This window comes from Notolabrus celidotus, chromosome 2 (assembly GCF_009762535.1).
Source record: "Notolabrus celidotus isolate fNotCel1 chromosome 2, fNotCel1.pri, whole genome shotgun sequence".
Taxonomy (NCBI): domain Eukaryota; kingdom Metazoa; phylum Chordata; class Actinopteri; order Labriformes; family Labridae; genus Notolabrus; species Notolabrus celidotus.
In genome coordinates this window covers 28,044,630-28,067,958 of record NC_048273.1, presented here as the reverse complement: position 1 = coordinate 28,067,958, position 23,329 = coordinate 28,044,630, and the positions used below count along the sequence as shown (strand labels likewise).

At 38.6% G+C, this 23,329-nt stretch overlaps 1 protein-coding gene across 1 annotated transcript in view; it reads right to left on the bottom strand.

Annotated features, from left to right (window-relative positions):
- Positions 1–5,931: 5,931 nt before the first annotated feature.
- Positions 5,932–23,329, bottom strand: part of kank4 (KN motif and ankyrin repeat domains 4) — a 101,689-nt gene continuing 84,291 nt past the window's right edge. Inside the window, 10 exon segments of the mRNA XM_034673057.1 lie at positions 5,932–9,510; positions 9,512–9,552; positions 12,511–12,597; positions 12,600–12,659; positions 12,661–12,714; positions 14,070–14,212; positions 14,357–14,576; positions 15,272–15,356; positions 18,988–19,272; positions 22,849–22,942. Coding sequence (XP_034528948.1) covers positions 9,441–9,510; positions 9,512–9,552; positions 12,511–12,597; positions 12,600–12,659; positions 12,661–12,714; positions 14,070–14,212; positions 14,357–14,576; positions 15,272–15,356; positions 18,988–19,272; positions 22,849–22,942 — 1,139 coding nt within the window. The 3' untranslated portion in view covers positions 5,932–9,440.

The window sequence follows — 23,329 nt, the reverse complement described above, 5'->3', positions numbered from 1 at the left end:
CCCTAATCACAACCCTAACCCTTATCATAACCCACCCTAACCCTAATCACCAACCCTAACCCTAATCACAACCCTAACCCTAATCACAACCCTAACCCTAACCCTAATCACAACCCTAACCCTAACCCTAATCACAACCCTAACCCTAATCACAACCCTATCCCTAATCATAACCCTAACCCTTCTCACAACCCTAACCCTAATCACAACCCAACCCTAACCACAACACTAACCTTAATCACAACCCTAACCCTAATCACAACCCGTACCCTAATCACAACCCTAACCCTAACCCTTATCACAACCCTAACCCTAACCCTAACCCTAATCACAACCCTAACCCTAATCACAACCCTAACCCTAAGCATAACCCTAACCACAACCCTAACCTAACCCTAATCACAACCCTAACCCTAATCACAACCCTAACCCTTATCACAACCCTAACCCTAAACCTAATCGCAACCCTAACCCTAACCCTAATCACAACCCTAACCCTAATCACAACCCTAACCCTAATCACAACCCTAACCCTAACCTTAACCCTATTCACAACCCTAACCCTAACCCTAATCACCCCCCTAACCCTATCACAACCATAACCCTAATCATACCCTAACCCTAATCACAACCCTAACCCTAATCACAATCCTAATCCTAATCACAACCCTAACCCTAACCCTAATCACAACCCTAACCCTAATCACAACCCTAACCCTTATCATAACCCTAACCCTAACCCTAATCACAACCCTAATCACAACCCTAACCCACCCTAATCACAACCTAACCCTTATCATAACCCTAACCCTAACCCTAATCACAACCCTAACCTAATCACAACCCTAACCCTAACCCTAATCACAATCACCCTAACCCTAATCACAACCCTAACCGTAATCAGGGTTATGGTTATGATTAGGGTTAGGGTTAATGGTTATGATTAGGGTTAGGGTTGGGTTAGGGTTAGGGTTATGGTTAGGGTTAGGATTATGATTAGGGTTAGGCTTATGATTAGGGGTTCTGATTAGGTTAGGGTTAAGGCTGGGGTTGGGTTATGGTTAGGGTTAGGGTCAAGATTATCTTTAGGGTTAGGCTTAGGTTAGGCCCAATCCTAACCCTAATCAAACCCTTACCCTAATCATAACCCTAATCTATTACCCAAACCCTCAACCCTAATCCTAACCCTAACCCTAAACCTAATCATAATTCATAATCATAACCATACCCTAACCCTAATCATAACCCTAACCGTAATCATAACCCTAACCCTAATATAATCCTATAATCAGGTCACGGGTGAAACTAATTGAGTGCCAATTAAAGTGGGGTGAAACACACAACAGCAGGAAGTTGAACAAGGATGAAAACACAAGGAGCAAGATTTACAAACAAAACAGGACACACAAGAGACAAAACTAAGAAACACAATTGAATTTACACACCAAATAATACAAGATATGGAACACAGGGTAGAATTAAATATGAAATGACAAAGGGAATCAAAGCAAGTAAAATACAACAAAGACCAACAGCAGCTTATGACACATATGCTTATATGCTCTCTATACTAATGCTCTGCCGTCCCTTCTGGCTGGAGAATGTCATTACACTGTATTTATTACCGTCAAAGATGCACATGGCAGCAGACTGAAACAGGCAACCCATTCTGATCTGCTCGGCCATCCAAGATTATCTTGGATGGACGAGCAGTCAGGACACATCACCTTCTGTAAACCAAAGTGACATAATGCAGAGTATGTGCTTTAGGATTTCCTTTAAATTCCTCTTTTTTTTCCCATTTTATTACTTCTTTCTTTCTCTCATTACTCTCCTCTCTTTCTTTGTGTTGCCTCAGAGAGCTTTACTAAAGGGACGCAGGTTTATAGCGCCCTTGTGTGTGAACAGTTTCACACAATGAAAAACCAAAGTGTTTCACAAGCATTGCAATAAAACGTGATTGTTAAAACTGAATTAACACTCAGTCTCCCTCTGCCCTTTTTTCCAGTTGCATCAACTCGTCCCCTACATTCTCCTCTCCTCTCTTTCTTTCTCTCCATCCCTCTTTGGTCCATTTCTTTTTACATCAATCAGCACTTCTGCTCCTCCCATTGGGGCACTTTCAAATGTGGCACCTTTTGTTGCAGAGATAAGGAGTTTTTGACTTTGTGAAAGGAGCCAGGCCGGTTAATTTTTCAAATATGGCCTCATGAAATGATTGCATTAAAGTGTCTTCTGTTAAGAATGAAGTGAAGACCCGGCTACCTCCGTCTCTCCAACTGTGTCTCCCTCCTTCCTACCTCATGGATGACAGTTCCTCTTATCTCCTGGATAATAATTGCACAGATTAGCCATAGGAGCAGACAACTGAGCAGGAATATGGCACACTGTGTGTGTATTTACTTGTGTGCATGCCTGTCTAAGCTTGTTATTGGTGTATATTTGCTCAAACTCATGGATTTCTGTTTAACCATCAATGTCTGCTTACCTAACTTATGTCTGTTTATGATTGTCTTCACTCATGGATTTCAGTCCAGCTGCGTGTGGCCATTTGTGTCTGCATGTCTGTCTGTATTTGTTGTCTGTCTGTGTGGCTGCATGTCTGCCCGCATGTGTGTCTGTATCTGGATTGGATACGTGTGTGTATGAGGTACGCATGCATGCACTGGGGACACACTAGAGGAGGAGCTGATGGGCTAGTGCCATTACCAGATAATTACAGCTAAAAGTCTCCATGCTAACGAGGACGGCTCATCATCTGGTGCTGGCAGACAGGGATGCCACAAACAACATCGCAATGCAGATTAGGAGCACTTGTGTGTACACGTGTAGTTAAGTGTGTGTATACCTTCCTCTGCTCTCTCTATTTTTTCTCAATTTCCCTTTTCTGCATGTGTGTAATTAGTTACATGTATGACGAGGGGATTCTTGCAAAGTAGAGACTCCCATTTTTAATTGAAAAGCAGCCTCTCTGTAATATTGTACACACACACACACACACAAACCAGATCACCGTATTTCAATGTAATTGGCTGGTACAGGAGCCCCAGAGGAGTTGAGTTTGAGGGCATCACACACACAATGCCTCTAATGTAATAGGCTCTCTCCTTCACCCCTATGACGGGATTATTCCCCTCGTTAATGGTGTAGGCAGTCATCAAAGGAACGTAAATGTGTCTAATGTGCAATTACACAGAAACATCACAACAATATCACAACCTTTCACACAGAAGATGTAATTTGTGAGGACATAAATGTAATTAAAGTTTCACCTGCTGGGACAGGTGAAGTGTTCATGTGCAGAAGCAGCACAAATCTGATATGCAAACTGCCAATAAAGCCTCCATCTCCAAATCCCCTGCCTCCAAACAGCAGTGGAAGTGAAAGAACAACATAATTTTAACTCTTATACTCCTCTTTACTTCCCTTACTGTGTGGGAATACTCTGAGTGTGTAATGGGAAATTTAAAATTCCCTGCTATGCAAATATATGTGTGCAAGCACAACACTGTGTATTGTGGTTACTGCAGCTGAAACAACCCTAAACACAGCCCTAACACATCATTCACTCATGCTCAGAGTAAATTACCCCTCTGCTCTCTGTGAGTTAGCAATGTCCAATCTGTTTCCTAAAAAAAATGAGTTTTTCATCTGCTTTAATTCATCAAATCATTTCAATGAAGGGTTTTTACATTAAGGAATATGATATGAGTGGAAAGCGTGTTATTTATCATAACATCTGCAAGAAACATGATGTATGAAAAAAAAATACGTATTCTTAAAGTCTGATCTGCTCTATCACTTTTAAGTCTCCGGTTTAAACTGGTATCTTTAATAATCATAATAATAATAATAATAATAATAATAATAATAATAATAATAATAATAATAATAATAATAATTTATATATAGAGCGCTCTCAAAAGTGCTGTACAAAGCTTAAAACAACTAACAAACAAAGACACAACACACCATAAGAACCATCAGCAGTAAACAACAGCTTTGCTTTAATACATCAACCGAACATGCTAACCTAATGTCGACAGGGAGTCTGTTCCATAGAGTGGGGTGCATGGAATTAAAAGTTCCGCTCACCAATAGTCTTTTTTTTACTCAGGGACACTTAGAAGGCCAGTCCCCTGAGGGCGAAGTGCCCGAGCAGGCCCATATGGGTCCATATATGTCATTACAAGCCATTTTTGTAATTACGTCTTGACTGATTTAAGTTTTCTTTTCATTCTAATGTCTTAAACTTTGTTTTCCTTCCTACAAATAAATGAGAGCAAAATATTGTTTCCATTGGTGAATATTGTTTCCACGATTGCATCATCTGTCTGTGCAGTCACAGATGAAATCACAGGGCACATGTACAGTACAAACACGTACATATAAGAGAGCTGTGTGTGAGCATGTGTTTCTGTGCAGACATATCAGTTTGAGGTAATAAAGATGTTGAAAAAAGGAACAAGGTTATCTAATGATTGGTACTCCTACTTACCCATTACGCTGGCTTCCATGGCTGACTGCAAGAAACCCAGTTTTTTCAGCCAGGAGTCCAGTTAGGTATTGTGCTCCCTACTGCATGAAAGTGGTCAGAAACAGTTGTTGGTTGTACAAGCTAGATCATTACCTCATGCAAATGATTGGCAACACCACTCAACAGTGCTACAAGCCATCATTCCTGCTAGTATTTCTACAACGTGAACTGAACTGGTATGATTCAGGGTGTAACAATTAATTGCTAACTTTCAATAATGGTTGAACGTCATTCAGTACTTTAACAGAATCACTGTTATGAATAAGTTATGAGAATTTTCTTTTTATATTTTTGAATCCATTTTTTTCTTTCTATTTATTAAATTTTCTAAATAGGTTTTCTTTTTTTACACACGTGAATAGTGATCCAACAAAAACATCACTTTAATTGTACACTGTGTAAATAACTTTAGGATGACCTCTCTTTCTGTTCTTAATCTTTAGTAAATATGTCAGGATGGTCTCACCAGATTCCTTATCATACATGTTGTGATGTAAAGTTGTCTCCACTTGCGTCCTTGGTTAGGGTTCTTAATACAGTATTATACCACCATCTGCTGGACACTGTGATCATTACAATATATCATGGCTAAAGCAAAAAAGTATGTACAGTAGTTTTCAGTGGGTCTTTCCATCCATCTATTATCTTGACCGCTTATCCTGTTTGGGGTTATGGGGGATTGGAGTCAATCCGAACTGATTTCGGGCGGAAGGCAGGGTACATCCTGGACAGGTCACCAACCTATCACAGTGCAACATGAAAGAAAGATAACCACACTTCTTGAACACACTCACACCTACGGGCAATTTAAAGTGACCAATTCACCTGGGTGAGCGTGTTTTTGGACTGTGGGAGGAAGCTGGAGTATCTTGAAGGAACCTATGCATGCACAGGGAGAACATGCAAACTCCACACAGAGGCCACCTGTCTTGACTGGGGACTCGATCCAGACACCTTCTCGCTGTGATGGCAACAGCGTACCCACGCACCACCGTGCAGCCACGTGAGTCTTTTTTGGTTAAAATAAAAAAATAACTTAAAACTAGAAAAAAACGACAACCTCTTACTAAAAAAACAATTGATTTGCTTGTAAATGGTGTTAATTCTGCCTTTAAGTTAACTGACAAGAAGTTTTTGAAATATTCATTAAAGTTTATGAAGTTGTATATTCAGTCATCTTTTGTGACAACATAACAGTGAAGTGTAAGAGACCAATCTTTTGTTAGTATTCTCTAAATTCAAACTATAATGTGACTTACTGTACACTGTTGATCAGCACTGAAGCATTTGTGTGTTTCTCAAATGATAAACTAAAAGGCATATTCTAAAAGCACAAATGTCTATATTTTGCAAAACTGCTGTTTTCTCTTAGAAATAAGACATTTAAGAAGGCATTTTAAATCTTCATATTTATTTATTAGAAGTATTTCTCTGATTTGTTACATAGAAGCCCATTGTACAAGATAACTTTAGAGAGGTACAGGATTTGTACATTTGACCCATGTTCATACTTCAATTTTCAGATGGATATTCAACAATAGAGACATCTCCCTATAGCTTCAGCCAGTGTTTTGACTGCTTCATATTTCCCCCACAAACATCATAGGTAGCATCAAAGGTCACATGACACAGTCCACAACCTGTCAAATCACACACGTACTACACGACCCCGACCAATCAACGATGAGCCGAATAATCACATCATCAGGGAACTCTCAGCGTAGTTTCCAATCACCCGATATATGATATCCATGCATACATAAGTATTCTATATATGGTAAAAAATATAGCATTTGGAATAATACTAATATTATTTTTTTAGAGCAACTGTCAGACAATACTTGTTATATATTTTTCACAATACTGTATGTACATGTACAGATAAATCTTTACACTTAACCCCATGTGAATCAGATTTCAGTTCTTTGGTGTTTAGCCAGTCATGAACCTTATTACATCTGGGTCACACTGGATTAAACATGTGGATTTGATTCATTTTAAAGACTTGATACACAGGCACGGAAGACCAGATATACCAGATAATTCACGCAGCACCCATCAAATCCTTCTGTGGGGCTCTGAAATGTGGGGAGCTAGCTTTTGTTTTTGTACTTTAAAGTTCAGACAGTCAAGAATTGGATGTGATGCGTGGTTCAAATTCAGAGTTTTCTGAATTCCTGTGTGATTTCTTTCCACACTCTTGAGTAAATGTTGCCTTATTTGTTGAGAAATCTGCAGTACTTTGAGACTGAGCGGTGATCTGATTAATAAGTCTCTGTTACAAAATTCCCATTGTTGATGAGTAAATGCAGCCACTACATAACTATATACTGTAATTTATCTAATAAGTCTATCTCCTGCAATATTACCACCCAAATCACTAAAGTATCTAAAAAACAAGTGCACTGGTGCAGAATCAGTGGTTGGATCACACTGCATCTCAGAAACGAAACAGTTCAATTTAGCTATGAAGGCAGCACTATACAGACTATAGGCATATAAATATAATTATTAAAATAGAACTGGAAAGAAATACTGGATCACAATCTTGCACCTGTAGAAAGGGATTTTTGTACGTAGAGATGCACATGCGGCCGTCATTGGACCACTGATTTGGCAGTTGTTTGAATGAGTGGTATTCCCCTTTAAGGTCCACCTTCAGCAACAACAGCAAACCCCACAATTTCAAGTACCTCAAGATCAGTTAGTCTGTCATGATGATCTAAGTTTATCATGACCTTGTCTCTGAGAGAAGAAATGATAACCAAACGCCAGCGTAGGATAATAAGATTGGGGTTAGATTTTAATTTCATGGCAGAAAGACTCAAGCTAGAGGATTTTATGATAATCAAAGTGTAATCCAAAAAGCAGGAGGACTTAGTTAAAGTTCTTGAAGACCCTTTGCTTCTCATCCTAAAGGGCTGCTCAACCGGATGACTAAGAACCTACCTAAGACACGATTCCACTGGTTGTATTTTGTGGAAACAGAGAATTGTGAGTTTTTTTGTGTTAGATTCTAAAGCATAAATGCATATAAGAAGTGGAAAAGAAAACTAAAGCAGTGGCCTGATCAACCAGGATAGGAAACATAACAATACTTATCTAGCTTGTCATCAAATGAGTCACTTTTGGTTCCAAGAAACTAAAGCAGGGATGGACGAAATGCTTAACCCCAGGCTTCAAAAGGGGAGGTCAAAACTGATGTGATGTCATCGTGGCTAAGTCTACTTGTGCACAGTTTAAACCCAAAAGTCAGGATGTCTGTGCCTGTACTGCCTCTATTTGGAGTGTTCAAATAGGTTTCTGCTGCGGTCCTGAAGGGGATTTGTGAACTTGTAAACATGTTATCACACCAGTACTCCTGTTTGAAGACACTTTAGGAATATGGGTAAGAGTTGTGGAAAACAGAAGCAAAAAACAACACTTCCTGAAACATATCACACCTTTAAAATGTAAGACCCTGTAACAGCCATGCTCTCTACTACTTCCTGATAGTAAATATAGTATTTTATTAATAATATTGCTTCTTTAGAGACTTCAAACCATTAACAAATAATCACTTTCAGTTTTCATGTCAGTTTATCACTTCAGAAAAGAACGCATGATCAAATGCTAGATTTATAAAGATTTTCTCTTAGTCCTAAGTGTAAGGGGATGCAGACTCTTTTGTTTGCCTGCAATATTATCTGACAGCTTCTATCCTGTTAGTCCCATACTCCATGCCAGTATAGTTAGACTTGCTACATATTTTTCTTGGAATGTATCACAGCAGCCTGCATTCATTGTGCATTTTTGTAGCCGTTGCATACATGATTGGAACCAAGCAGAAGAACAAGCCATACGTTATATTTGATCTGAGGGATATAGGAAAGAGAGTTGATCGCAAGAGTAGACAGTATTAGAACATACTGTTGTTGTACTGTAAGACAACCAGTAGGGGGAGTTATTGTGTGTTGGCATGCAGCACCTTCTCAACAGTACAATCTTCTTATCAGAAGACTTGTGTCTTTCTTTAGTTGGTTAGGTGTAATTATAAAAATCATCTTTGTCCAACAGACACATTTCATTTCCAACTTATCCTTATACATTTTTAAAATAATCAAACTTATGATCAAATTTTCATCACAAAATATGGCAAAAATAATGCTTCTAATGATGTCAAATACCCACTGAATGATGGCAAATTTGAATAAACATTGTTTTTTATCCATTTCTTAATTTGCACTTTTGGAGATATACTTCTGAACACTTATATATATTAGAGAGGATTATAACTCACTGTACACAATCACAAAAAAAGTGCAGTAGAAAATACAGTTTCTGTGTTTGTATATGATTATAATCTGTTAGAATAACATTCTACATATATTGTCAAATAATGGCTTATGTCCAAATAAAAAAGGATGACAATGTATCAACAGAAAAATAGAAATAATGTCATATCTGATATATTTATATTTGAAAGGTAGATCATGTGCTTAGTATTTTGCTTGAAGAGCTCGTTGATGATAAGAAGCAGCAGTTTGTCTCAATATCTCTTCAGTCATCCATCCTGGTCTGTCTAAATCCTCACCCTGTCCCCTTTGTTAATCACTGTTGCCATGGCAATGTTTTAATATTAATCCAAGCTGCCCCCTTTTTGTTGTTTGTCCACTGAGAGGTTGATGCAGCATATCCAGAACACCCACAGGGCAGAGATGTGGAAGAAAACACGTGGGTGTTTGTTGTTGGACACTCAGTCACCGAGGTTTTTATGTAGTAAACAGAGCAGCTCCATATTTTCCTCCTCTGGTCACTCAGAGTCTTTTTCCCCCTTTCTTTTGGCGGACAGAGGGTCTTGGACTTGAGGCTTGCAGATCAGATATCTGAACTGGTCTGGAGTAGTAAACTGGGTCATCCTGGCTCAGAGGAGGTCTGCGGTAGAAGATGCTTCAGAGGAGGCAGGGTGGGCCTTCAGTAAGTCCACTATGTCTGTGGGAGGCTCCCTCTGCCACGGCCAGTGCTGTCTGTCCGTTCTGGAGAGAAAAGAATCACTCTGAAAGCATTGCAGTGACTGTTTTTAACCTGATGGTGGCAGTGTTGTGTTGCTCTTTCTCTACTCTACTTATAGCATGCTGCACCTAGCTTGATAAAAGTAACTCTTATCTGCTGTAAACATTATTATAAGAGCTGTGATCAGCGTCTGGATGTAAGTATTAGCTCTGTGCTCTCAGAAATGTCAAATTCCAGCTAATATTATGGTCTGTCACGTTTCACTTAATCTTATCTAATAATTTGCTCCCAAATTACTCATCAAAAATGTGCAAAAAGATTAGGATGATATCCATGATAAGCCTCTTTGCATCATGCAGAAATTGCCTGCGTAATACGCCTGCCGTGGTTAAATAACAAGCTAGGGGAGGTTTAGTACTTTAGGCTAAAAGGGGAATACAGGCAAATGTTGTGGGGCAAACAAGCTATGTATGATATAATTTTAACACTTTGGTATCAAAACATTCTGAATCATCTCCCCTTGAAGCAAAGCAACTGAAACACAAAAACCCAGAATAAATCTATGAATATTAAGATAAGCATTTTCATAAGCACCTCTGAACTTGTTGCCAGGAGCATTTTATGCATGTGCCGCTGTTAGTTTATTTCATTCTGTTAAAAATAAAGTTCTGCCAGCTTTCAAAAGATCTGTGTGTTGCTCATTCTTAAACTGACACTCATAGTGTCAGTGTTACAGATCTTACTGATACCTGCTTTGAAAAACACCTCATCTTGGGTTTCGGTGCAGATGTCGACATGCCAATTCATCAACACTAGTGATGTCAGGTTCATTATTTTTCATTACTGTATTAATAAAAAGCCCTGATATTTTAGATGACTCTTTTAAAACCCCACAAACTCATCACTTCTGGAACAATGCACAATCTCCCCTTAAAATGATCAAAAATGAATACACTAAATATATTTGGGGAAGCTAATCCTTTCAAATCATACATTTTCCTGGCTGGTTGAACTGGCAGTGCTCCATAACACTGCCTTTAACTACTTGCACTTTCTTTTGGCATGTTATGATGTCTTCTTATTAATCATTTCATGAAAAGCTAAATATTAAATCTAATGGCAAACTACGGCACACTATGCTGCATACTTGGAGACCTCTTATCTCAGGGGAGTATATCAGTAAACTACACTGCCTATACATTACACAAGTTTAACAAACCTGCCTGACAATCTCCTTGACTTTCTTGAATAGTTTCTAATTTTAAATTATGTGTTGGAGTTGCTTATTTTGGCAGATTGGTTAAACAATATCCTGCCGTGTTTCACTAATTACTTTTTTCATGATAATTGTTCAGTTAACACGAGTAAAAGTGTCATATGTACTTTTACCTTTTGCTGTATTGATGTTATAACAAGACATATTTTATGTGTGTAAGCTTGTGTTAGACTGTGAGGACCTTCAAACTAAAGAATGTCAGAGTATTGAAGTTTAATATTTCTATTTACCACGTTAGATTTTGTGTCTGAAATTAACGATATAAACATTTTTAGCAACTGGCACAAAACTACTTGGTTCAAAAGTGATAGCTGCTTGCTGAAAAATGTGAAACACTGCACCACTTACTTTTTTTTATTGACTTTATGTCAGATATGCCTTACTGTATTTTCCATCCATGGTTATTTTTGCCACAGTCACCTCTGAAATTCCCCTGTGGGAGAGGAGCTGAAGCGGGCAGCTGCAGTGTTGCAACAGTCATTACATCATTGTTTTTGAGAGGTAGGTGCACTGACAGGGTGAGGCCCCAGCCTTGATATGGCAATTCTTTGACTAGTCACCTCAGACTGCGGAGGAGAATGGACAATCTAGAGAAATCAATAATGTACAAGGTGGAAAAATCAATTTCCTGCGTGTGGGCAAGGCACCAGCCACTGTCTGGTTATAACCGTAGAGGATGTCTAATGCTGACCGCTGGTGCAACCAAATATCAGGTGACTGGTTCTACAGAATCCCTGTTTATGTACTACATGCAGCATATAACATACTGGCAGCTCAGTACAGAATGAACCCTCATGGAAGAGTTGGCATGTTCAAATCAAGCCGGCACAGACAGGAGGACGCAGGCCTCTGTGGGGAGTAGAGGGGAACCCATTTTAAAGACACACAGAGCATCTCTTATTTTAGATCTGCAGTGTTTACACATGGACTGTATAACATAATTTAAAGTAAGTAATGTGACTTAACATTTGCTTTAATTAAGCCTGGATTTCATCTTGTTATCTGAGTCTTTAGAGCCAGTCTTGACCATATTTGGACAACAATCTTGCAGCACACTTAGGGAGCTGTTTACCCATAAATAAGAACTATGTGCTTAAACATCAATGGACCCACACTGTTGATGCAAAGCACAGATCTTTACCACCGGAGGAACTCACAAACATCTCTAGACATTATTTTTTCCCTTGACATCTTTTCATGGAGCCATGATACTAATGTGTGCATCAGAGGTAGCTCTTTCCAAAAGGCGAGCCAGCTTTATCATGGATTTAACAATGTAACGGACCTAGATGGCTGTAACTTGTTAAAGGCTGCAAAGTGCTTCCCTGCTCATGGTGGATTCAGATGAGATCAGGACTGAGTCCTGTCTGTAAGATGGGACTGGATCTTATCCTGTCGTGATGTTGGGTCTTTGTTGATAATATAACATAGAGTACGGGTCTTCACAGGTGTATGTTTTGTTATGTGATATTTGGTTGGGGTGGACACTCATTCCTCTATTTATACAACACTAATATGTGTTTTGAATCTGGATAATCTAAAACTTCTAAATCTTGAAGGTTTTATATTTCAGTTTGAAAATGTATCAGTTGGGGATTTGCAAACTACACTTCTTGACTCATACTCTGGAAATCATTTTGATGAGAGGTAAAACTTCTTCATGTTCACAGCACTCGAGCAGATAGTTTACTGTGAACCAGTGTACCTTATCAGTGAGGCTGGTGTCACAGCGTCCCGTCTCCAGCAGCAGACGAACGATGTGTATGTGTCCCTGTTCGCTGGCACACATCAGGGGGCCGTGGAGCCCTCTCGGTCCTTCGCATTTACATCCGCGCCGCAGCTCAGGAGGAGCTTGCACCATGGCAACGCGGCCATGGCTCACCGCGAGCATGAGCGCCGTCTGGCCTGCCTGGGGAGAGAGTGAGAAATAGAGAGATTAGAATTTAACAGTGAGAGGGCAGGTGTGAGGAGTGAGGGATTAAGGAATAATTGAAGAGAGGTGCAGGGCCAAGGATGAGGGAGGAAAGAAACAGAGAGAAGGAAAGGGTGAAAATAGTTTAGTCTCATCAGTAGTTCATCTTTATAAAGTTCTATGGAGAGATACATTGTGTTACTTGGTTTTCTAATTTAAGTCCTACAAATGACTCTTTTCATGAACTTTATAACAGAAGTACACCAAAAGCCACTAGTTCTTGACTCAATGATTTATAACCCCCAATTTTACAGAAACTAGTTTGGCCTTTAGACTGTAACTATTTAGATTTTTGGAACCCAGATTGACCAAACGTGGAAACGTGGAAAAGGTTGGTTTAAGTATTGTGAAATCTTTGTCATGCTTGTTAGTTAGCAGCAGTCACAAATAGCAAAGCCCTGAAGCATACCCATACATTCTTCTTTTGAAAGTCCAGCAGCATGAAGGGAGATTGGAAGGGTAAGTGGGAAAGTGGAAGATGAAGGGAGAAGCGGTTAGTAGTTTCCGGACAACTCAGGAGATTTTTTTGGTGTATTGTTTATATATTTTTATTTCATCTCAATTTAACATATTCATTTATTTTTCTTTTAGTCATTTATTTATTTTGCTTGTTATTGTTCTAATATATAATATAATATAATATAATATAATATAATATAATATAATATAATATAATATAATATAACATGATATGATATAATATAAAATAATATATAATATAATATAATATAATATAATATAATATAATATAAATATAATATAATATAATATAAATATGATATAATATAATATTATATAATATAATGTTACATAATATTATATAATATAATATAAATATTATATAATATAATAATTAATATTATATAATATAATATTCATACTTTTATCAGTAATTGATTCTTATTTGTTTCAATGTACAATCACATTTTAAAATCAAATAATCACTTAACCAAAAGTTATAAATGAGACCTGGAATGTATGTAACATAATTGCCTCAATGAAAAGATACTTGAGAAAGTCCAGACACACTCTTTTCTAAACATTTGTTTGGTTTGGACTAACGATGACTTTGCTGTCAAGTTACACAGCTGATGTTGTGGTGAAAACAGACCCATTTGTAAAACATCCCTACCATGCCCCAATTTCCCTGGAGATATAATTAAATATCAGTCCGACAACAACTTCTCTACAACAACAACAACATCCATCATCATAAAACACAGGAACTCATTTTCAGCCCAGTAAGTGGAGATTTACTTTCAATGTCAGTCCAGGAATTTATCAGACGTTACCTGTCTGGAGCATGCATTGATGTCACCCAGTTTCAGCAGCTGCTGTGCCACCTCCAGGTCATCAGGACTCTCAGCAGCCGTCAGAGCAGCCAGCATCACTGGAGTGTAGCCGGCCTTGTTCACATTGTCTGTCTCACACAGACCTGAACATACAAACATCAAAGTCTAAGAGAGCATTATGTGCAATTTTTCTTTACAGGCTTTCATCTGCTTATTGTCACTACCCTGCATAAAAAATAAAAAAATAATTCTGTATTTGTGCTCCTGTGTGAGTGTTTGCATCTCACCTGTATCGAGCAGCAGTTTGACCACAGGGAAGTTAGAGTGTGACACGCTGTAGTGGAGGGCCATATTCCCATTCCCGTCTGTCAAGTTAACTACATATGGCAGGAGAGTGGGTGTGGTCAAGCCCACTTGACGTAGGTATAATCTGACTGTATCCGCCTGTGAGTCTTTTTGGCTGGAGACCTTGAACCACTCCTGGTAGAGCACCACTAAAACCTGACGCTGAGGAAAGAGGGAGGAGAGGAAAAGTATGAATGAGCATGGCAGCCAGGGGCAGGCTTTTTATTGTCCCTTGAGCTTTATTTTTAAAGTTTGGGCTGTTAGCAGCTTGCATTTTCAGCCTGAGGAATGACATTGTAAACTATATTACTATACTTATAGAAGTGAAAGGGCTCTAACAAAATATCTACAACAAAATCTTAGATACTTTCCCAAAAGGCAAACTGTTTTATTACTGTTTCACAAACTGAATTTGGAAAGTAAGGAGAGCGTCATTGTCCCATTATTAGATATAGAATGAGAACAACATGTGCCTGTGGTTGACACAGAAAGCTGGACAGACAAACAATCAAGAAATTTAAAGAATAGTTCAGATTCTTTTAAATTTGAGTTGCAGGAGGTACTTATATACAGTCAGATAAATGTCAAGTTGTTGTGCAGTTGTGGGAATACAGCTGTTGTACAATTAAAAATGTATCCCAAAAGATAGGGCTCTCTAACAATAAGGTCAAGCTAAGAAAATAAGTGATAATGAATTTTTAAGTGGCTAAAATACATTTGTTTAATCCTGTCTGTGGGGACTAGGGTGACTAGATACCCTATTCAACTAACTATTTACCTTTTCAGTCAAACACATAAAACCATCTTTAAAGCTTTAAGGAGCTGGAATAAAAAATAAAAAATAAAGAAACTCTTACCATCTCCTTATCTGGGGATGAAACCTCTTCCATGCGGTCTTTAACGTATACGCAGGCATCCAGAAAACCTTTGTCAACCTTTTCCCTAGAATAAAAGACCACACCACTCAGTGAGTACCATCTTTGATTGTCCAATTTGAAATGTATTTGGTGTTGACTTGAGCTGAAAATGTTCTAATATCTGAAAAAGAAAAACATCAAAAAAGTAACGCAGAACACTTCACATCTGCTCTTTTGATTGTTTACAGCTTTTTTCGGATTTAACATGGGAATATCATCAAGCCTGCACAACATATGGCTGAGAGACAGCTACTTTAGTCCTTGTCTAAATTCTGTCTGGGATAAAAACAAAAGATAAAAGATGCCTGGCAGCCTCTGCAGAGTAAACACGCATCAGTCAGCAGTCTGACACATTGATAGCACACGCAGACCTCGATGGTAACAGTTAACACTGATTCACCGCACAGTAATATTCACCAATTGCTCATACTGCTCGTCTGTCATACATAGTGTTACTGCAGCCCTGCAGCAGTACTGAGCCTGAGTGGATCACACTGTACTCCAGCCATAATGCACAAGACATGTACAAGCACACACACACACAAACACACAGGGTTGATCAGGCAGGTGCTGAGTGATGAGTTAATATAAGTACTGCCTCCAATCAGGGGCCCCATCCACAGTCTGGCCCCGGCCCTAAAGCACTGTCCACAGAGACGTGATCAGTCAGTGACACTGATGAAAGCACTGCCACTTGTTTGCTCTTCTTCCCAGAACTCAACACTTTAGGGAATTAAGTGTTTCTGTTTGTGTGTCTGAGACCTCTATTAGATTAAGAGCAGCTTACACTGAGGTGTGTAGGAGCAAACTGTGTGTAGCTTGCTGTACATTAAAGTTTATGTGAACGCAGATGTGTATAGAGTGTGTGTGTGTGTGTATGAAAAAGAAGCTTACAGTGTGTGACTGAAGCCCAGAGTCTGTGCGAGGTATCAAGAGGGAGGAAAGGTTGTGCTGAAGTGTAAGAAGGTAAGAGTGTGATTTAATTGGATTTTTGTGCATGCATGTGTGTGTGTGTCCGTGTAAGTATGTGTGTGTGTGTGTGTGTGTGTGTGTGTGTCCGTGTAAGTATGTGTGTCCGTGTAAGTATGTGTGTCCGTGTAAGTATGTGTGTCCGTGTAAGTATGTGTGTGTGTGTGTGTGTGTGTGTGTGTGTGTGTGTGTGTGTGTGTCCGTGTAAGTATATGTGTCCGTGTAAGTATGTGTGTGTGTGTGTGTGTGTGTGTGTGTGTGTGTGTGTGTGTGTGTGTGTGTGTGTGAGGCTCACTGTATATTAAAGTGTCATTCAGCACCTGTCCAAGAAAGTATGCAGGCTCATTCTAGACACAAACAAAGCCCTCACTTGTGTTTGCTTGACATTGCAAGACTAACAGTTTTCAAATTACTTTTGCTTTACAAAGTGTGCTAAAGCGCTTAGGTCCACCTTGTTTTTTAACTAATTATGTGAATATTCTTTGAGCTTCCAGTTTTATTTTCTTGTTTTCTTGCTTGTAGTTAGGATAATTTTATTGAGCGTGTTGCTAAAAATTCAGAGGACTGAAACCTCGTCTCCCTGACCATTCTGAAACACAAGGGTCAACAGTAGGTGCAGACCAATCATTTATTTATCATGCTTTCGCTTTCGCCGACAAGGACAACATCAGATGCAGATCATCTTATTCATATTGCTGCCATTTTACTCTGATATTACACTCAGGGTCGGCAGCTGAAATGTATTTAACTTGTATAAATGTACTTGATTAAGCAGCAATTGAAAGGCAAAAGTGAAATTCTGAAGGTACTTGTGCCTTAATTCAGAAAATAACATAGCAAGCTGTTACAAAAGAATGCTAACATAAGTATTAAACCACTTCTACTATATGATTTGAAATGCATTCCCTGACTAATGATTAATTTAGCTGGGAAGTGGTTGATTGCTAATAAAATGCTGCTCTCTATGGTGGCTTATCACTTATCATATGCACTGGTTTAACTTGAAATATTATTATGTCATACTGGGGTTTTACATTTTCGAAGCTCCTGATCAGTCAGGAAGAGATTGGGTGATAAAGATATTATACTGTATAACCAAGTAGCTAGCAAAAACAACACTACCATTTAACCATTTCCCGGCTAACATTGCAATTAGCTGGAATCAATGCTTCTCTTATCCCATGGTTTAACATTATCAAATTGTAACGTTAGCAGTCAGTCATCACCTAGCTTAAAGTAGTGTTGGCTAGGTTCTGGTTCAATGCTAACATTAGCTGTTGCCTGTGGAAGCCAACTGCTGTTGTCTTTTTTTTGAAAATATAGTACACTGTCTTTCTGGCTTTCCTCTTCAATACCCTTCACTTCACATCAAGTTAGGTACAACCAGTGGTGGACAAAGTACACAGTTTCATTACTTAAGTCAAAGTATAGATCCACCTGGTCAAATATTACTCCAATACAAGTGAAAGTTGTTCCATCAAATAATTACTTGAGTTAAAGTACTGAAGTACTTGCTTTTAAAAAACACTTAAGTATTCAAAGTACTTCTTAAAAAAATATCAAAACGTTGTTTTTTCAAAATACATAAGTTCAGTCAAGAATACACATTCAGTTACATTATGTTTATCTAGAAACCATGACTTGAAATCTCTAAAAACTATACCATGGAATAAAAACAGCAACTAGGTTACTACACCAACTACTTAGTTTGAAATGTTCATCTATTAAACAAATGTTATGTAGCTCAACACGCTTTCTCAGTTTAGAAAGTTATTTTTTTTGTGTTTGGGCAGAGTGGGAAACAGGGAGAACATTTCAAATGATACGTATCATTCTTAATTTCAAAAACCTCTAACACGGGCTGAAGATATGGCCCTGGGTGCTCATGTGGAGAATTATAGCCATCATTACCACCTCTAAATGAACCGTGGGATCAGATTTCAGAAAAGAGACGGAAATTCATAAGCTGACTTCAAAGCAGAAGTAGTGAGTAACTAGAGCACTGATAGAAATGTAGTGGAGCAAAAAGTACAATAGTTGTCTTCTGAATGTAGTGGAGTAAAAGTAATAAGTTTCCCCCAAAAACAATACTCAAGTAAAGTACAGATACTCAAAAAATGTACTTAAGTACAGTACTCAAGTAAATTTACTTTGTAAGTGTCCACCACTGGGTACAACTAGCAACCTCTAACACAGCAGTACAAAACTTATACAACATTTTAGCCTTCCAACCTGAGCATGACATAGGGTTGCCAAATGTCCTGTAGTAGCCGGGACACCCCGTATATTGGGCTAAATTGGTTTGTTTCATACAGGACCTCAATTGTCCCGTACATTGCATTTAATTTTTATTTTGCCTGCTTTTGATGTAAAGAGCCAAATTGTGGTTTCTTTGAGGTTTATTCATATGAGGCTACATAATGATACAGTAAGGATTAAAGGGAATATACACACTTTCTGCATTTCCAGTTGAATCAGAAACAGAATATACGCTGAATTCACACATCATGCTCACACCACCATGGCACCATACATCTGTCCCTTACAGTAGTGAGAAAGTTGGCAACCCTAGCATGACATGAGGGGGAAATGATAGCCATGGGGATAAGGTGAAGATGCACAGACTCCATAGCTACAGTGATATCCCTTCCACACAAGAACAAATAAAGCTTTACGGTCTGTCTTACCTCTCAGCTGGATCATCAAGGAGCTCCTGGCTTACATCTGGATCAAGCAGGCCTCTTTCAGCATCCTTCTCTGCAGCCACAGCACCTGCTCCTTCAGCTGAGGCCTCTGCACCAGTCTGCTGGGTCTCTGCTCCCTCCTCGGGCTTCTCTTCAGGCAGGGGCTCTGTATCCTTCTCCTTCTCCTCCTTCTCCTTCTCCACCTCTGGTTCTGAGCTGTCCTCCTCCTCCACCTCTACCTTTGACTTCTCATCTCCACTGGACTCTTCGCTGGATGTTGTCTCGTAACTGAGGGGGATCCAAACAAATGGACACAAGCATAGTTTTTAAACCACAGAAATCATAGTCATCCATAGAAATGTGTTCCTGTTTAAGTCAGATGATGAAAACAAGGTGAAGTTAACATTATCTAGTTATTGATAGGATTTTATTGGAAAGGACAGCATAACTTTCTCATACAGTTAAAATTATTGAAAATACCTGAAACAGTAAAGTACTTCAAAGATTTGTACATTTAGTTAAAGCTCCTGTGAGGGATTTTGAGTTGGTTTGGAAACAATGTGAAATACAATAACCTCTTTATAAACTACAAAAGCAAATGAGTCCATAATCAACACAATATATTACTTCTCATTTGCTGTTTTCACATAAAAAAGTAGTCCTTGTTTTACTTTTCCACAGCAGCATTTCTTGACGATTTGAACATTTCACTGTCAAAAGACAACTAGTTGAAGTTTTCCATTGGACAACACAACTCACACATGTTGTGGACAAAATCAGAAAAGAGATAAGAGGCACCAGTTTGTCCACAGGGGGCGTCCCAATCAACACAAAACAAATGTTCCTCACAGGAGGTTGAGGTTGCATTATGTAAGCAGTGGCACAAATTCAGTTTATCGGGTGGATGCAACATTAGTGACAGATTTTGTAAGGAATAAAGAATGTTTGATTGAGAGGTAAAAAGAACTGAAAGCTTTGTATTAAACAGGAGTTGAATAAATGTTCTTTTGGAGGCATCATTTGCACATGAAAATGAAATAAATTTCAATAACTGTAATACTCTACATATTGCAAATAGTTACAAATGGCATTAATATTGTGTGGTTGTTTTGCATCATTGGGCCTCTGGTGATTCCATCCTCTGGTGTTGCATGACTACAGATTCCTTAATTTACCATTTCAGAATGAAACAACTTCGGAGCTTAGAGGGAGTCACTGAAATGGTGCAAGACAGACAATTGAGACATTCAGTCCTTTTGGAACATCAAACTCACATTTCTTAACTAAAAATAAGCAAACAGCAATAAGGCATATAGAAGAATCCACATCAGTGAAATTCCTAAGCATGTTTATACCAATAGGAAAGCAGTAAAGTCAACATAGGTCATAGCTAGAATAATACTAACAGGTCATTCCCCTCAGATGTCAAGCGTGACATAAAAAGAGGCTTGTCTGATACAACCTTGGCCCATATATCCAAAACATCCCGCACACAGTTAAACATATACATAAAAATCCATGGGTATGTTTGCACACTCCCATATGAAGCCTTGGACAAAAGCCAACCCTGTTCATAGAGGAAAGGCTGATGATATATTTAGACCTGTGGAGGTTTCTGGTCAAGTGTGAGTGAGTGTGTGTGAGTGTGCCCATCGGGGTGTAAAATGAAGGAACCTCTATGAGAGCAATAATCAGATAAGGCTTATATTGAATGCCACTGATTCATGCTTTTTTGTAGATACACACACACACAGTGAGACACCACACCACAAGAGGCGTTCAGGGGCCACAGCATTCCCTGGATTCCAGAGGAGCTCAAGGGAGAGCCAAGATAGGTTAGAGCATCCACAGAGAAGAAGAACAAACAGCAACCCACTTCCTAGTGTGGGCGATGTCTCAACATAGTCGAAGAAAATATTGTTGTCTAACATGTTTGTCTGTTTATAAATAGGATCTGCTCAACTTTATTCTGAATCAAGATATTTGTCTTTTAGGGTCAAAAACAAAACAAGAAAAACAAACTTGATATGGATCTCTTATAGCTTATTAATGGTACGCCTACAAAACTTAGTGCATAGAGGATACAATCCTTGCAAAAACACTGGTAATTCATCATTTCGTTCTCAAGAGACCTTATATATGGATCATTGTGATACAGGGAGGATGGGTAAGACCTCTCTACAGCGAATGATAAAACATAGGAAAGTTAAGGGGTCATAAAACAGTGAAACTCATAACTGTAAAAACAGGAAAATGCCTTCCAGTGGCAGGCATTTCCTTCTTATAGGAGGGTAATTCCACCAAGGTATCGTGGAGATGACTCTCTATAACAAGCAATTGGGAATGTAGGAAATATTGAATTGAAAAAACAGATGTCTCATTCCGTGTGTGCACGGAAAAATAAAAATTGACTGATGATAGGCAAAAGCTTTAAACAGTCTACTAAAATGTCATACTCTATTAATATGCATTTGGTTATCATGGGGATTTCACATAATAAGACTGAGCAGGCATTAAAAGATTAAAGATTGCTTTGATAGTGGATTGCTGTCAAGTCTTGTGTGAACATTTAGGGTAATTAGAGTGTGATAGTGAATGTGTGGGTAGCTCTGTAGCTGTGTATGTCTATATTTGTCTAAAAGTGACAAAAGTATCCTAAATGTGAACTTAGAAACAGGGTGAGGATAGAAGTCTACATGCTTCCATATGCAGTCCAAGACCAACTGCATATGGGGACAATAACATGTATCATGTTATGTCATATTAAATCATATAGTGATATATTATATCGTATCATGTAGTGTCATATTGCTCTTATCATCGTTTATAATGTTGTTTTGTATTGTATTATATTGACTTGTAACGCATTGTATTGTATCATGTCATATCATCTTGCACTGTATTGCATACATTTTTATTTTAGGACTAAAATTATTATTTTTTTGTTGCTTATTGGTTTGAGCCTTGATTTAGGATTTCACATGATGTCATTACAGCGAAAGTTATACTTTGAGAAAGAATGCAGGTGATTAATCACAGTTACATTGCACAGGTATGTGTGCGTTTGTATGTACACAGATGCTTCTTCATGTAACTGTAGCATCAAACAGCTAACAGTCTGAAAAATATTTCCCTACCTTAAGACACCCCTTTGTTCTTCCTAACACTGCCATCTGCTTACTTAAAATTCATTACCTCTTACAAGCACACTTACACACACAAACACACACACACCCGCACACACTTTCACAAACAGCTTTAAGCATTAGCAAACGCTGGCATAGGCACACTTGCACTAAGCACTGAGGTACCATCAATGCTGACGAAATATGCACACACATCACAACCTGTGCAGCACATATTCACACGTGCACATTCACACACCAGCGCTGAGGTCAAATTCAGGGCAGTGTGTCTTCCAGTGAGCCTTGATGACAAACAGCTTGAGGCAGATGTGTGAGACACAGCTGGACTGAGTTCACAAGTGCTGTGGTCAGACGGATGAACAATGGAAAGGCGGTCTCACTCAGTTTGGTGTGAAATGAGTAATAGTGTTAGCTGCATCATTAACAAATGGAAAGTTAAGATAATGAGACAATAACACTGGTGCAGCCTGTAAACAGCCACCATCTTAATTACATCGTATCACATCTTATTGTTGCAGAATTTCTTGATACACACACTTGGATTTATGAGAAAGATGATCAATGCTGCTTATTAGTAATTCTGGAACAATACCCACAAATGATTTCTTATTATACCGTCAAACTTAAATACCAACAAGGCATGTAGAACACAAAGATAAATACGTATGATGTAATGAATCGCATGAAGATTGGAAGCTGATTTAAGAGAGGATCTTACCCTCCATTCACCCCCACAAACTTCAAGTTTTTCTTGGCTCCCTTGTTCCCCTGCTTGTCAGCAACACCATTTTTCTTCATAATAGATTTGAGACCTAGAAAAGAGGTGGAGAGAGAAGGGGAGAGAGAAAGATGGAAAAATGGGGAGGAGAAGAATTTTCATCAGACCTTTGTGGAATTCAAGAGAGTAGTTTTTTTTAATTTCATATGTTGCACCTAAAACACAAACGCAAAGCTTAGCTGCCCAAGTTGACACTAACATTAACTAGAAGTTAGGTCATGGATACATCATGTTCAGAATTACTAACCTATGAGGAGCCTTGAGCCGATACCTGATACATTATACAACACTAATTTTAGCCATACTTGCACTTGCTGTAAGGGAATGCATGACTAAAACAAAGAGCTTTCAGAAAAGTCAAGAAAAATAAAGAGGCTAAATTAATTTAAAGGCCCTGGGAGTCACTGAAGTGTGTGTATGA